The sequence below is a fragment of the Cyrtonyx montezumae genome, unplaced genomic scaffold (genome assembly GCF_038088225.1).
Source record: "Cyrtonyx montezumae isolate F1298 unplaced genomic scaffold, pur_monq_1.0 scaffold_17, whole genome shotgun sequence".
NCBI classification, from domain to species: domain Eukaryota; kingdom Metazoa; phylum Chordata; class Aves; order Galliformes; family Odontophoridae; genus Cyrtonyx; species Cyrtonyx montezumae.
Genome location: NW_027071903.1, coordinates 5,889,988 through 5,906,238, shown reverse-complemented (window position 1 = coordinate 5,906,238; position 16,251 = coordinate 5,889,988). Strand labels below are relative to the sequence as shown.

The 16,251-nt window shown below is 35.6% G+C and overlaps 1 protein-coding gene across 1 annotated transcript; it reads left to right on the top strand.

Moving 5' to 3' along the window:
• The first annotated feature begins 767 nt into the window (after positions 1 to 767).
• On the top strand, positions 768 to 15,500 carry TERB1 (telomere repeat binding bouquet formation protein 1). The gene is made up of 18 exons (XM_065734198.1): positions 768 to 893; positions 1,805 to 1,915; positions 2,118 to 2,246; positions 2,717 to 2,848; positions 3,340 to 3,400; positions 3,477 to 3,592; positions 3,706 to 3,828; positions 4,291 to 4,446; positions 5,509 to 5,640; positions 6,278 to 6,403; positions 7,360 to 7,541; positions 8,271 to 8,611; positions 9,817 to 9,857; positions 10,777 to 10,905; positions 11,962 to 12,129; positions 12,611 to 12,688; positions 14,050 to 14,167; positions 15,410 to 15,500. Exons 1-18 carry the CDS (start codon positions 812 to 814, stop codon positions 15,471 to 15,473), a joined length of 2,289 nt encoding a protein of 762 aa, XP_065590270.1. The 5' UTR covers positions 768 to 811; the 3' UTR covers positions 15,474 to 15,500.
• The last annotated feature ends 751 nt before the right edge of the window (positions 15,501 to 16,251 follow it).

Here is a 16,251-nt window from a genome sequence, read left to right as displayed (position 1 = left end):
TCCTGAAGGCTTTCCGCCTGGAGCGAAGCCGTTGAGGGGAGGTTTAAGTCGGAGGTTTAAGTCGGTTAGTCACATGTGCGACGTAGTGTGGAGAAGGACAGCGCCGTGTGTTGCGGCTCCGTTGGCTGAGGCCGCGCTTCGGTTCCTTCCCCGCTGCACAGGGGGAGCAGCAAGGGCTGCCCGAGATCCTCGCCCCAGCCAGGAGTGCAGTACAGCTTGATGTAGAACCCGTGCTGTGGATCATTTTACTTACACATGTATGACTTTGGTGAGCCAAAGTGAAGCCTTGGTGTAAGAAATATTCCGTGCCAGGGTTACTGCTCGTTATTGCCTTTGTTTGTGACACAGATAAAGCGTTAGTTTTGGTTTAGTGGCAGCAGGAGGTGGATGGTTTGGTACTGGGTGCCAGACTTGATTATGTGAAATTATCTGATGATCTCACTGCCTTTTGGTTGATGACAAATTTGGCAGCCTGCTGTAAAGGAAGACTTGAGGTTTATTGCGATAAATGGCAGAGCTGGGTGTACTTTCTAATTGCAGGTGTTTTTTTGGTGACCTACAATGGCACTGTGGAATTGCTCATATTGCTGCAAAACATTCACTTTCAAAGCCACTGCCTTAACACAGTATCTGTAAATAATGTCAGTATGGAATAGAGTATATCTAGAGGAAGGCTCTGCCACGCAAGGCCATATTAAACTGTTTGTGTGTCCGATCTTGAAAGCTGTAAAAGATTGTATTGGGGAAAAAAAAACCAAACACTTATCCTGTGTATGACACTACATACGCTGCTGATCTAAACAAAGCGAAAATGCTTTTTCCTTGCCATTGTAGAATGAGAACAGGGATCCAACCAAAAATGGAAAATCAAAAGGTGGAGAAAATGCAGTGTGGTAAGATACCTGAAATCATTTTCCTTTATTACCTGAACTTATTTTACTAAATTTTAGTAGACTGTGATAAGTCTTTACAAGGAAGGTGAATTGTTAGGGAAATGTTATTTTTCCTTGTCAAATCTTCTGGTTCCTGCCTTGTTCAAACAATAAATAAAGTCACTTTCCTGCTAAATTTTACCCACCTTTTTTCTAGTACTTGATTTTTTTTAAAGAAATCCACAGCTGTGCAAGTGTTGAAGATAGACAATATCTGCTGCTGCCAAGTCACTTCATTATAAAAAAAAAAAAGTCTAAGAAAGAAGTTATCATTGTCATTTACCTACCTCTTTGGGGTTGTATGTATTTGCCCCTTTCCTCAAATGCTTTGTAAAAACTTCCAAACTTGAACCTGATTCAAGGTGCTACCTCTTGTGCTAAGTGATTCAGTCTTCTTTAAATAAACACCATATAGCAAGTATTGGCATTTAGCCTAATCCGCCCCAGTTCTCTTCCTAATGCACTCAGATTTTCATGGTTCTTTATTATTCACTAATTATACTTAAAACAGGTTGCAAGTGGAAAACATAATATTTAGTAATGTATATCCCATTTACTAACAATTAGTGGCATTTACAACAAAATAACAATTAAAATCCTGAAATATTAAAATGAGATTGCTACTTTTAGCAAAGCAGTGCTCAAATAACTAACTATGGATCATGCTGAAATCACTATGGATAGGAATATCTTCAGGTTATACTTGTTATTAACTGATGTATGAAAGTGGTAGCTCCTTGCTTTGCTTGCCTTTTGTTTCTTCAGATTAAATACCCATGCTATGTTCTGGGGAAGTTTTACTTTAATACTAAATGAATCTATATATAGAAAAAAAGCATTTAATGTGAAACTTCATTTTTGTTCTCTTTTAGATATGAAAACAGATTTGAACTTACTGCTTGAATGCCTTAAATACCAGATGGACTGCCCTTTATCTCAGAAGGAGGCTTTGATCACTATTTATTCAATTTGTCAACAAAATAGTAAGAACCATTTTTCCTTTAGAAACAACGTGATCATTTCCATTTGCAATGTAAGTTAAGAAATTGGTTGTCATTGTGGGGAGAGAAAACATTAGCCAGAGGATGTAGGATTTAAGTAGCTTTAAAATGTTTAGATTTTCTTTTTGCACAGTAACAAATGCAAAACTTTAATTTTTGTTCTTCTTGTTTTATCCTGTTGTAGGTGAAGCAAGTGAATATTTACGAGAAATTGGTGGTTTGGGGTTTATAAATGATCTTGCAAAGTCAAGTGTTCATGCCATCGTGAAGGAAGCAGCTCTATTTACACTAGGAATGATTATAGAGAGTAATGGTAATAAACAGCTTGTGTGTTTCTAATTCTGTCATGATAATGTTGCGTATCTATTTGTGTGTATTTTTTTTTTTGCATAAAAAATCGTATTTCAGAATAATTAGTTTATGTATAAGGCAGCAAATCTACCACTATTTCACTGACCACCCCCAGACTTGAAGGCATAGGAATATGGTTAATGTATCTGTCTGTACGGTACTTATGCAGCTGGCATGTCTGTATGACAGCAGGCAGCTCTGCTGCCTCGTTAACGAGTGTAATGACTTATAGACTGTTCTGAAGGTTGCCTGGTACCTGGGTAATTTAGATCTGATGACATGAGGAAGCTCGTGAGTCCCTTTGTAGGCCTGTTTTTACTCCCCTCACCAGTATTGGATACAGCTGAGCATCTATTTGCTGTATTTAAAAACTAATTAAAGATTATAAATAGCTTGCTTTGGGACTTAATGGTTTTTATTTTCTGGTTTCAGTTTACTGCCAACAAACCTTATGTACTTCTGCATTATTTGAAGAGCTCATTTTATTATTAATGAATAAGGATTCTGGTCTGAACTTGAAAAGAATGTCTGTTTATGTCATCTTAGCACTGGTTTCAAATAATAGTAAGTTTTTTTTTATGCATTATAACACACATTTTATTCACGTTTCCTTTTCATGTTTGCCAGTCTGTATGATGGAAATTTGGAACACTTAGTAATGTTTTTGTAAAGTTTATTTATAAGGTTGCATGTAAATAAACCTGAACTGTAAAATCATTTAGATTGGAAGAGGTCATTGATGTAAGTAAAATAAATCAAGTAAATGGTTGGTTACTGGGATTTCATTAAATAAGAAAAGATATTGCAGTTCTAACAGTGTAATTACAGTTTTTAAAGAACGTAACACAAACCAGTAGTCACAGATGAAGTGTAGGAAAAAATAAGCATAGAAAGAAAGAAAATGCATTTGCCAATGTGTTTATGTGATCCTCTGTTGAGGAAAGGGATGTATTTGCTTAGGGAATGGAAGATTGAAATATGTAAGTTAGACTTGATGTTAAGATTTTGTTTTGAGTTGCACGCATCTCCTGAGTCTGCTGTGTGTTCAATTTTAGAACGGGGGCAAACCTATGTCAGAGAAACAGGCTGCATGGGTCTCCTGCTGCAGTTATTCAGGTAAATAAGCAGTTGCTGTTCAAGCAGAAAAAGTAATAGAGTATTTAGGACTTGTTTGCTTTCTTTTCCTAAACAGAACGACTCTTTCCACTTCTGAGCTGAATCTGTCAGATGAAAGTACGAATTGCTGCTATCAGCTGTGGTCTTCAGTCTGTAGCACTCTATGTGCCTGTGTTAACAATCCTCAGAATGGTAAGTGCTGCTGTTAAAAACTGGTAAATTATACATTTTGTTTTCGTTTATACTGTTCAGCTGAAATTTCATATTACACTTGGATCTGAGGTTATTTGTTTTTACCTTCCCAGAAGATAATCAAAGGATTTGCTGTTCAGTCTTCCGGTGTGCAAAAGAGTGGCTAGAAAGTTGCACTGAGCCTGAGATAGTTCGTCCTATTTGTTCATTTGTTGGCCTCACGGTTGCAAATAACTGTAAGTTATGTTTAATTTCTTCTTTTTGTCAATCTGTGCAAATTCATTTGCTGTTCTTATTAGTATTACACTGAAAACTAGATTATGTTGCTGCTTCTTACACTGGGTTGTGCTTAAGAATACAAACGGCCTCCCTGGCTACAAGGTCATTAATAAAAACAATTTGTAAAACTTATTTTACAAATAGAAGTCATTACTGCATCTTGGTAAACAGTGAATTTAGGTGGATCTTGGGCATAATGTTTACCATTTATATGTACATGTTAGGGCCATGTGTTTTATCTTAAGACAGTTACTGCTTTTCTCAGGATGAACATGTATCCAACTTCAATTTCTTTATTTGGGTGTAAATGATTAAGAAGTGCATGGAGAAACAGGAATGGTCCAAATTAAGAAAATGCTAAAACAATTTGATACGATTTGAGACGTAGTATTTAATACTTTTTTTCTTTTCTCATTAAGCCCATGCGCAGAAATATTTTGTTGCTGTTGGAGGATTGGATACATTAGCTCAAGTCCTCATCAAGTTGATGCATGATGATTCCTGTCTGAGTCACTCTAGCACAAAACTTGCAATAGTAGTAACAAAGACTCTGGATGCCTGCATTGCTAATGACTGTGAGTGAAAAGGCTGCTGCCACTTTTATATCTGATAATTCTAAAATGCCTTTTATTCAAGTCTAGTTTTGGTGAAGAAGTGTGTATGAATGGATATAAAAGGCAATTAAGTCACGTACAACCAGATCCAGTATGTACTGCAGAACCTATAAAGTTCAAACTCCTATTGGGAATGATTCTCTTAATCTGAAGTGGGATAGTTGAAATAAACGTAGGGAAATTCGTACTGAGAACAAAATGAAATTGCTGGTGCTAGCTTTCTGTAAGTTGAGCTGAGTACTGGGAGTGGTGGTAAGCTTGGATCCTCGAGTTAGAGCTGTGCTTCTGTAGGCCTATGTCTGTACTTACAAGCTGCACTAGCTCAAGCATGGAGCTACATAAAATGAGGTATGTGAGTATGGTTCCTGCTATGTTTGCAAATCATCCTTACTTTGATTTACTGTTTGGATGGTGGTAGCTTAATGATGACTTCGTCTATTCCATCAGAAGACTCTGTGAAATGAATCATAGTGCTGGCCATGATTAGTGTTTTTCATGCTTCTGTCTTAAGTGCTATCTAAATAAGAATTCAAAAACCTTAAGAAAATATACCTGCACTGTTTTTGAGCCTGGTTTCAAAGAAATTAGTACGTGACTGGATTAGGTTTCAGCATGCATATACTAACTGTGCTGTTCCCAGTTTAAGCAAGGTTTTAGCTCTTTACTGGGAATATTCCTTGTTCCTTTTGTAGCATCTCTCTTCTGGAACTGATGAAGGATGTGGAAAAAACTCAGCAGAGGTCTGCAGAACTTGCACACTGCAAAACCCTTATTTTTCAGATCTCTATAGAGTACAATTTAAAGAAAAGGGCAGTGTTGGATGTAGCACATACAGAATTACTGCACCATTAGAGGTGTGGTAATTTAAGTTGTTGAAATGAAAGTAAGACAGAAGTGAGACAGTTCAATTCCAAGGCTTTTAGAGATCCTCTTACAGTTAGTTAAACATAATTTCATTTTTGGAGGCTGCCTATTTACTTCTTATCTGATTCATTTTTCTTCAAATTATTTTCAACATAATAGCTGCCATGACTGTTGTTTTGGCAAAGTATCACACTGTGTCAGAACTGCTGAACCTACTGTCTAATGACACTCTGGATGCAGGAGAAAAAATGAGCATTATTCTAACAATTGGACACTGCACTGAAGTCTGTGGTAAGATTTTTTTTCTTTTCTGCCATATTTTTTACTGAATTCTCATATGTTAGCTGCTTCAGTGGTATTATTTCATCAGATTTCGTAACATAAGGGGATATTCTATTAAATTATGTAATCTAATTAAAAAAAAAAAACTTGTTTCCATCTCAACTTCAAAACCTGTTAATATAGTATCTTCAAGAGTTCAAGAAAAGCAAGCTATTGTGCAAGAATTCAGAGCTGCTTTTAGGGATCACAGGGTAAAACTCATCTAGTCCTGAAAAATTCTACAATAAATATGTTCAGACTAGAGGTCAAGAATTACAAAGCATAATTAAAATATTTTAGACTACAGTCAAGTGGATATGAAAGCCTGCTGTGTGATTTGGCTTAGTCCTTCATGTTTCTTACAGCAGTTTTGAACTGTGATCTGAGTGCTTCTGCTGCAGCCAGGGTAGTAGAGTCATTACAGCATACTTGTATTCTTAATAAGAATCTTCTACAATTGTGTTCTGCTTTGGGTTTTTTTTTTTGGTTTTTTTTTTTAGAATTTTTAGAATTTCCCTGAAAGTTACTGGATTTGGTTTCTAAAATTACATGTCAGATTAAGTGTATATGAGGTTGTAACTAAATTTTCATTTACAACTTATTTTAGAAGAAAACCAGTGTGAACTTCTCAAGAACAATGGTCTTCCACTTATGATTCAGGTTCTGACTGAAGCTCAAGATGAGGAACTACACAAAGCTGCTACTTTTGTGCTGCAGAACTGCAAACAAATGAGTAAGCTTACTGTTACTGCTCAAAAAATAGATGGTTTACATATGTAAGTTCTCTTGACTTTCTAGATGATTTTAAGTGTAAGAGTTTTGTGATTCTGTGTACTCAAAGGTGTTTATTTTCTGCAAGAGTTGTATATTGCCACCACAGAATTAATGTGGTACGTGGGCAGAAAAAGTAAAAATTTCAGTGATGTTGCAGTAATACCTATGTGACCTATATGTGTAGGTCCAGTCTCTAATGCGTTTTCCATCTATATGTGATGTGCAAAATATGATTTCACACCAAATTAGTACTCAATTTTGTACATTTAGAGACTAAAGCAGTGGAAAATCAGGCCTGTAATCACCAAAGCTACCATTACTTTGTCATATTAAAAAATGTTATTTAGTTTTAAGGCAGATTATATTTTCAGTCATCATTATAAGTTTTTTTTTTATTGACTGTGTAATACTGCCAGTGGAACAGAAATGTACCTTTTACATTATTCTTCAAAGTATTACACAGTGCTAGTTAGTAAAAAGCAGCATGTATTTTGCACTAAAAGCATACATGAGTTTTATTTTTTAATGTAAAGCTAAGATATGGTGCTTTCTAGTGTCCATCAGTACGAAGTGTTTATTTTTTGTTTCTTCCTCTTAAGCCATATGAGTAAAGTTGAGTTAGGAATAAGTCCGTGATAAGGTGATTTCTTAGAGCACAGTGTCATTGCATAGCCAGGTTGCTACAGCTATAACTGCAAACTCAATGATTACTTAACTGAAACACTGCGTTCGCCTCTTGTAACTGAAGTTTCACTTTGAAGTGTATTACGTGTGAATAAATTTATATTAATGGGGACATATATTGCACTGAAAATTACTGAGAGTCCTGACTCTCAAGAGTACTAAAATATAATCAACGTTTAAGATATTCAGTGATAAAATATGTAATGTAATTTTTATTTCTGTTTTATGCAGCTGAACAATTAGCCTTGACAGTAAATGAGAAGTCCCTGAGTGTGAAGAATGGAGAAGAGCCAGAGGTGGATGTGCAAATCAGAGACAGAAGTCAACAAAACTACTGGAAGAAAGCAAAAGACATTCTGCATAGAATAAACTTGATTGAAAAAGAACATGATGAGATTAGCATGTTTACCAAGGTGGAATAAAACTATACAGATTTTCTGAGAGTCTAAGGAGCTATAGGAAATAAACTATTAAGATAATTTCATTGTGGGATAGGAAATGAGAGGAAACATTGGATGTATGAGAAACTACAACCTGCAGCTTTTGCTGTTATTGCACATAATGCATACTTAGAAATACAAACTAGAAGTGTGCAGTACAATCAGGGAATGCAAGCATCTGTATTCTTATGAGCCATTTTAGTTGATTATAAAATCAGATTTTCTACAAAGTTGAGATCATATAGGTTGGAAAATGCAACAGCTCCATTTTCTTTTAATTGCTTATCATTTTTGTTTATAATCTTCATCTGCATGCTTGAAATGTTCATGATTGTACTGCTGTGACAGGATAGCTAATGGACAAATGTGAACATTAAATAAGGTATAGTTATTCTATATTTTCCTTGTGCCATGTAACTAGATGGCATCTCTGATTGTGGAATAGCAATTTTTGTGTTACTTGGCTGGATCTTAAGGTAAACTTAAACTTCTAGTGACCTGTATTAGTAGCAAATCGATTACTTCAGTTTGAAAGTATGACTTAGTAACTATCCCTTCAACTCCTTTGTCAGCTGTGCTGTTTTGTTGGCTCTAAATTCAGTCAGGAGTTAAACTGGTCTATTCTAGTTACTCTTGTTATTAGATTCATTTAGTGTTTTTTATAGAGCTTGTATAGTTACTAACAAATGCTTTTCAATAAAGGAAGGAGTGCAAGGAGGACTGTTCAACAGGACTTCAGAAGCCAGTATTGAAGCATCAGAATCCCATGAAGTAAATCTCAGTGATACAAAAGCATGCATAGAAAGAACACGCAAAGAACTGTGTGGTCCAACATTAACCTCTAAGCTGGATGATCAAGTTCTTGCTCTAGCTGTAAATTCTTCTGCATTGACTGTGAATCCAGTAAATACTTCTGCTAGAAGAAGTAAACAGAATGACATTCCATGTTCAGTTCATGAGCTGCAGGCAAACACTGCAAGTCAAAGTCATAGTATAAATGAAAAAACAGCTTGTGAAAAAAGTCAGTCTGTTCTTCAAATAAGGTAGGTATCCTACATTTTAGTAGAAATAGTAAGTTGCCTTTGATTGTAACTTCCTAATTGAATGGCAGCCTTTTCAGTTATCGCTTACTAGCTTTGTCTTTTGCTACAAGCAAAAAGCTGTAAATGTTTGTTATCCACCGGGAAAATATTCTACACGAGTGTTTTTGACATCAGAAACCAAAGATGATAGACAGTGGTACTGCAGAGTCTATAAACTCCTTTTTTCTCTTAATGGTAGGATTCTGACAGTGAGTATACAGAGCCAGTTACAGGCTGTGTTCTGTTGCCTTGAACTTAGTGGTTAAAAAGCATCCATAGATCTTGGCCTTCAAATTCTTACTGATCATTATTTGAGGAACTGACCCATTGGTGTGGATGAAACCAGAATACTTCTGTAATGCGCACTTAGAAGGAGAACAGCAGTTACAGCACTGTTCTGCAAGAATTTGCATTTTAATGCCTTTGAATTAGGAAGAAAACTTCATTTTTCTTCTCAGGCTGCTCTTCCCTCACATTCAATTGCTTTGCTAGGTGAGAAGAAAAAGATATATAGTATTTTTACTATTCTCTTTCTTTACCCACTTGTCTAACAGAATGCTTGTTTTCCATATTTCCTTCTCGTGGACGTCTTTGTTACTGATGAACAAAAAATTAATAATGGACAATCTACAAGAATAATTGAAGGTTTCAGGATCTTGAATTTATATGTGGAATATATGTGTTATTATTTTTATTGTTTTTTTTTTTAATGTAGTTGGCTGAACCCAACTCTCGAGCAGTTTACTAGCATATAATATATTGTGACTTTGTAGTAATGCAGGAAAATACATGATTGTGGTACCATGGCTACATGTTGGTTGCGTAAAAGCAATTGTTACATTGTGTGAATACTATAGTACTGTGAAGACTGTGGAAGTTTAATGTGTATGGAATTGTGGCATAAATCAGAACTGAAAATTAGTCTGGAAACAGCACATCCCCTGAGAAGACTGTGTTCCTGATGCTGGAGCAGCCGTGCTGAAGAGCACTGCAAGGAATGCTAATCACAGACACTTGGTACTGTGCTGCATACTTCTTGCTTGGTAACTTAGGATAAATAGAGTATGTATTTCTTTAGAGCTTTCTTTGATTTTGTCTCTGTAAGATGTGTATGAATGTACAGTTTAATGTTGTTTTAAATTTGTTTGCATTGTTAATCTTTCTAGGAGATGCTTACTTCAACAAACAGGAAAGGCAAGTGTATCAGGTACAAGTAGCTAAATGTATTATTATTTTTCAATAATTTTGTTCTTAATTAACTTTTAATTTGTTTACTTTTATCACTACTTTTTTTCAGGTGTAAAATATCATTAGATGACAAAATACATGATATATATTCTATAACTGAATTTTGTAATTTTGTATCGTGCACAGTTTTATTAGGAGAATATTTATTCTGCTTTAATTGTAATACATATTTTTTCCTTTTTTTTTTTTAACTACTCAAAAGAATGTGTTACAGATAAATATTTAACATTAAGTCTGAATGCAATCTATACTGAAAAGTGGAAGCCCTTAATAGAAAATTTGCAGGGGAGCTGCTTTTGTACTGTGCTTGTCAGAGCAAGGCTAGAACCTACCTGTGAGAGTGACTTCTGCCTGAAGCTATCTATACTGAACACGTGTAGGTGGTTATAGGATGAGTTCTTTGGAGTTGCGTTGATTTTTCTTTCTCTGGGGTATTATTTCAGAGTCAGAATCTGGTCAATCAAATCTTTACTCATGATGTAGTTTACTATTAATTAAAAAAAACGTTCATTACTTTAGTGTTTGCCAGAATGGTAGCTTTACAAGGCTCCAAGCTGATCTCCACATGTAGATAGAGAATAAGTATTATTCCAGTACATCATGCTTTGTGCATCAGAATCTAAATATTGTTAATGTTCACAGGACTTCATTAAGCAATATATATTTACAGGGCTATTCTGGACTGTTCAAGTTCAAACAATATGCTTCATTAGAAAAGTGAATAAAAAGTAAGCATTCAGTTAAATGTGATTATTCTGGATTTACAAAAATGACAATATGATTCATTTAACTTCAGGAATTTCTGTTCAGCTTCTCTGCCGTTATGCCAGTTAAACTTTCCTAGTAATCTACTAATAGAAAATACAATTGAAAAAAAGCATGCATTTTCTTTTTTTTTTTCCATCCTAATTTAGACCAACATTCATGCTGCTCAAAGATAACCAAGGATGATATAAGTAATTTGATTACAACTACATCCCTTAAAATGACAGATTTCATGTGTTTAGGTAAGTATCTCAGGTCTCCATTTGGTAAGAAAAGAAGAACTGAAGAGCCAGCAATTCAGTAAGTAAGCTTGACGTTATGGAAACTATTTATTCTGTAATTTTTATCTTCCTTTCCTTTTTCTGCATTTAAAACAAAACATGAATGTTGACAGAGAGCTAACCTACTCCAATTTTGGTTAATATATCTTTCCTCAATGCGGGTTTACTAACAATATAAAACAGCTTAAAGGAGCACATTGTAGCTACAAGAATGCTTAATAGCAGCCTTTTTCCTCTTTTTGTCTTTTTGGAAAGAAGGAGGAAAAAAATGAACCCCTATTCAATTTGCTTTTTTATTTTCTATAATAATATTCTTTGTTATTTATGCAGCTCTTCTGTTTTTTTGGTTTTTTTTCTGCCTTACTGCTCTTAAGTATGGACAATCTTTTACAGCAGTCCATGTCTACAGCCCATAGTTGCTCCCTCTTTTCCTTCATAAATATAACCTACAGGTGGACCATGAGAATGCTGCTGGTATTCAGCATTTAGAAGTTGCATAATTAGCAATTAGAACATCTTAGGAGTTACTAAACCATAGGTTAGCACAGAATGTGTCCTCAGAAGTAAACAGGAAGTCTGAGTGGGCAGTGATAAGCTAGGTTTATCATTTATTCAGATTAATGCAGGTAACTTACAACACAATAAAAGGTATAGCAAAAACATCTATTATGTTCTAGCTCCTATACAAGTCCTTCCTTCTTTGCAAAGAGAACAGAATCCCCTTCTTCCTATCCCATCAATATTTTTACTTCTGTACAGGATCTGTGCCTTAGTAATTCTGGAGTAGAAGTTCATTATGATTTGGTTCCATAGGTCACATTGAAAATACATTTTTAGGGAGTATAAAATGAGAAATAAATCTCTTCAAAAAAGTACAGAAGTAACCTCTTTTGAGATGTGTAATGAAAACTTGGAGGTTAAATTGTAATCATAGTCAGCAAAATGCTGGATTTTACAGTGACTGCCATAGCAGTCATGCAGTTCTGCAATACTCTATTTTGTTTTTTCTTTTTCCAGGTTGTACAGCAACAGGACTGTCTGTCAATAGTAGAACTTTTAATAAGATGTTGCAGACTTGTCTGTACCGGTGTGGTCGTCACAAAGTCATTCTGGAAGCTGAAGAAAGATACAAAAAGAAACTTCAGAAATCATCTATTTCTAACAAAAGACATGCAGCTTATGAGAGTAATTATTTTGTTGGTTTGTTTTTTTTAGTAACCATCCTTATTGTTTTAAATTTCATTTGGAGTTCAAGACTTGTTTGGCCTAATTCTGATTATCCTACTCTTGTAAGCTCACTCATTTTATAGGATTTACCAATAATTTATTGAGATTGGAGATAGTTGCTTCTGTTTTGAGGATTTGGTGTACTTTTCAGCAGCAGTGATGAATCCTCACTGTAAACAATGCTGTCTTTTTTGCCAGAGTTAGTAAAATAGTAATTGAAGGGAACATAGAAAGTTGAAATAAATGTCAATGGATGAACCTTGTGAGAAGTTTGTTTCATTCTAGTATTAACTGCTAAAGGATGTTGGAGGCTTATAATTATTAATCAAATAATTCATCTTAACTAAAAGTGCATCCAATGGTTTTTATGATTTCAAGGAAGCATTAAAAAAAAGCTGTTTTCTGGCATTGTTAATGGTGTCCATTTTATACTTTCTAGAAATACTGCTGACTCCAGTGAAGAAAGGAAAGCAGCTTGTAGAGACAGCTTTTAAGAGCAAACAGGATCATTTCCAAAGTAAGGCACTGGAAATTAGTGCAAAAAACACTTAACTGAGTAATTCTATTGGATGGCTTCACCACAAGAGCTTGTGTATATAATAATGTTCTGAGGAGTGCATAAAAACGCTGTCAGCTGATGTGTGTTCTGTAATTGTGAAACTGTTACACTACTTCATGATTAAGTTTTCTGGTACTTCGGTGAATCCTGGTAGATTACCTTTATGCCATCCTCTATTTGTTCTGTTTTGGTGCTTTAAGATGTAGTCAGGATCAGAGCACAGTGCATCTGACTGTTCTTAGATTCAGCATAATTCTATTGTACTATCATAGCTGTGCTATCCTATAGTACCTATTTATTTTCCTTTTGAGTTCTGATACAGGCTTGAGTCTGTGTGCTAAATAGCTAGAAGTGTAAAACTTGATTTATACAACAATACTGGAGCAAGTATCAGAAAGCAAACTATCAGAAAATTAAGTAAATGTTTTTTTACCTGTCCTGCATTATGAGGGGTTAAGATGTTCTTGACAAATAGAGATAGAGAAGTGAGAATAAGTTCCATCAGTTTCCTCAAACAACCATCAGTTGCCCCTAAAAAAAAAAGAAAACCTGCTCATCTTGATAATGCACAACAGCTGTTCGTTTACATTGTGGAGCATGTATCTTTCAAATTATTCCATAGCATAGTGAAAAAGTAAGTTATAATTGACTCTTTTCATTACTCTGCAGATATGTATATTTTACAGAATTCACAAGGAATTTTCTTTAGAATCTGGTGATTCTGAGTACATCCTGCAGAGCTTTGACTACAATCATAATGTAATAATATTAATAATATGTTCACTGACTGTGAACCAAAACTGTCTCTTAGGACTGATGACTGGAAATTTTAACATAGGCTAAAGCAGCTCTCTAAATCAGTACTTAAATTTTTGAACATTAATGTTACTTCAAAAAAATCAGAACATTCCCATTTTGTAAATCTCAGCCCACCCATCAGGAGTTTCTTTTTACTGATCTATTCCCAAAAGTTTTGTTTACTTCATTATTTAATTAATTTCTGGTAATGGCTAGTAGATGACTTTTATGTTTTTTAAATCAGATTCAAGAATAACTAATTTGACTATGACACTCAGTGAAATTTTAAAGAAAACTTCACTGAAAAGAGCAGCTGGGATAATCTTAAGAACCCATTACACCTATATAATAGTACTAACAATTAAATGTTTTCTGAAGTTCACTGGATTTTTCAGTCTTTTCCCAAAGGCCAGATAGCAAAATGGCTCCAAAGGTATCATAAGTTTTAGTTGCTGAAATGTTACCTGCGTTTTTTTTGTTCTTTCCTGAAGTATAATACATAATGTTTTATTGTTTTTAAGGTATTCTTTTGACTCCAATTAGAAAAAGCAAACCAGATACCTCAAATAAATATGAACACAGTAAAAATGCTCAGTTAACTGAAAAATATAACTTGTTACCTTCATATGAAAAATGTGAGTATCACCAGAAAATGAATTTTTGTAGTAAGCATAACTGAAAGATGAGGTTTTACCTTTGGTTCAGGGCACTGAAGAAAGTATCCATGCTTGCCATTGGAGACAAATGGCTGAGAATTTTAATATTCTTGTAGCTTCAGTCATAGCATTACTGAAGCTTATTTTCAGTTGAACCCTATTGTTTGCTAGTTGCTTCCAGTACCTACATCATTCAGACATGCTATTGCCAGCAATGAGAAAAAATCTGACGAGAATTTGGTACTGGGAATAAGGCAATGTGTGTGTATTCATGTTTTTAGAAGAAATGTTCCTTCATGGCACTACGGCCAATTTTACAGTCAAATACAGTTAGCTCAAAGGAGCTGAGGGTTGGCCTTGTTCACAGTGCCATAGCTTTCCAAAAAGACAAGATGTTAACCTGAAGAGAGTGTGAAAGAAACGTGCCAGCAGTTAAAAGAAAACATTATACATTCACCCGATGAAGATGAGGTTATCTGTGTGCAACCTAATGCACTCGAGTATTTATAGCTGTAAAATCACTGAAAGCTGTACAGCTTCATTTAAAGTCAGCTTTGACAGTACCAGAGTGAACCAGATTAAATACATATCCTTCCATGTTGATTCTACTGCAGTTGCAGTGACACATCCCTGAAATAAGTTAACCATTTTTCTATTGTTAGTTTATTTTCAAATAATGGATATGGAAGTATGCTTATGTCCTGAAGTTCTGAAAGTTTGCACAGTATAGAAATAGTACATGCCTGGAAGAAATAGCTGTCCTGGCTGGGCTGATCTTTGTGTCATTTCAATGCTGTGCACACCATGGGCTTGAATGGTCTCTCATGTAATCTAATCAGTTTTTATGCTAATGGAGAACTGAACTGGGAGATTCTGGAGACCCTTTGACCATCTGGTGCCACCTGACAAGGTACAAAGAGTTTTAGTTAAGGACTGAGTTAATACTCATGCTTACTAGAAAATGGATGTTTTCTTGGTTCAGTCAGTTGGTGAATCTTTGTCGCAGCTTTCACTTTGTTTCACGTGTTGCTCCTTGCACAGAGCTGTGGTCTATGGATGGAGTAGACAGCATTTCTGTGGTACTCTGGTAAAGGTGTGTGTGTGTATGTGTATGTGGGGGGTGGTTAGTGGCAAGCTTTTATATTCCTAAGTTTTCTTTAATACTGTGCTGTGTTCTGTGAGAGCAATTGTCTTGATAGTTTTATCTCCATCTTACAGAAACTAGGAAAAAACAAGGATCATCATCAAAGTCTTTCAAGAGAATTTTGGATTTTGATGCAGAAAGTTGAAGAGCAGTGTTATTAACAGAGGTATAGTCACAATTCCAACTTTAGAGAATTTGGATGAGTCTGGACTCATGTTTCGTACTAACATTCGTAACAGAAATTGTTATGTTTTGCAGATTTCAGTTATATGTTTTTATAAATAATGCCAATAAAGCCTTTACCAGTGGAAGTTGCTTTTAGTTTTTAAAAATTGAACCTTCTTTACAAACTTCTGCTTGTGTAGTATTCACCTAATCTTTAGTGAAAGCCTTAGTAACATTTTCCATGATAGCCTTATTATTTGAATTCTGATTAATAGTTTATTAGGGCAAAAGTTTAGTTACTTTGCAGTTGGCTTTCACAATGATGTAGTTCAAGTGCTTAAAAACAAGCATGATAGCCTGGAAGGGAAGGACTTGTGCCAAAGATGATGCTGATATGAAAGGCGTTAAAAAAACTGTTTTTATTATCTTCTGCACTTCATTTTTCATACTCAAATACTCAAGCAGCTGAAAAATAGCTTTGTCAGTGCTCTTTACTGGAGGGGTGTGAGAAGGGGAGTGGGAATATTTCCTTTTGTCTCCGTAAGTCAAATTCTAGAATGCACCGCTCCATCCCCATCCATCCGGGCAGCGCGGAGTCACCAGGGGGCGCTGCAGGGGGACGCGGCCCCGCCCAGAGCGGGGGGCGCTGCTGGGGCTGCCCGGGCGCCGCCTGATCGGAACGCGGCGCGGCTGCGAGCGGTGGCTCGGGCGGCGGGGCGGCGGCGGAGCGGAGGCGCGGCCGGGAGCGCGGCGAGCCG

Coding starts and splice junctions, on each gene's coding strand:
- TERB1 (XM_065734198.1), top strand. CDS start 812: ATGCTTTTTCCTTGCCATTGTAGAATGAGAACAGGGATCCAACCAAAA. Junction 7,542..8,270: donor AGATTAGCATGTTTACCAAG/GTGGAATAAAAC, acceptor TTTTCAATAAAG/GAAGGAGTGCAAGGAGGACT. Junction 9,858..10,776: donor AGGAAAGGCAAGTGTATCAG/GTACAAGTAGCT, acceptor ATTGAAAAAAAG/CATGCATTTTCTTTTTTTTT.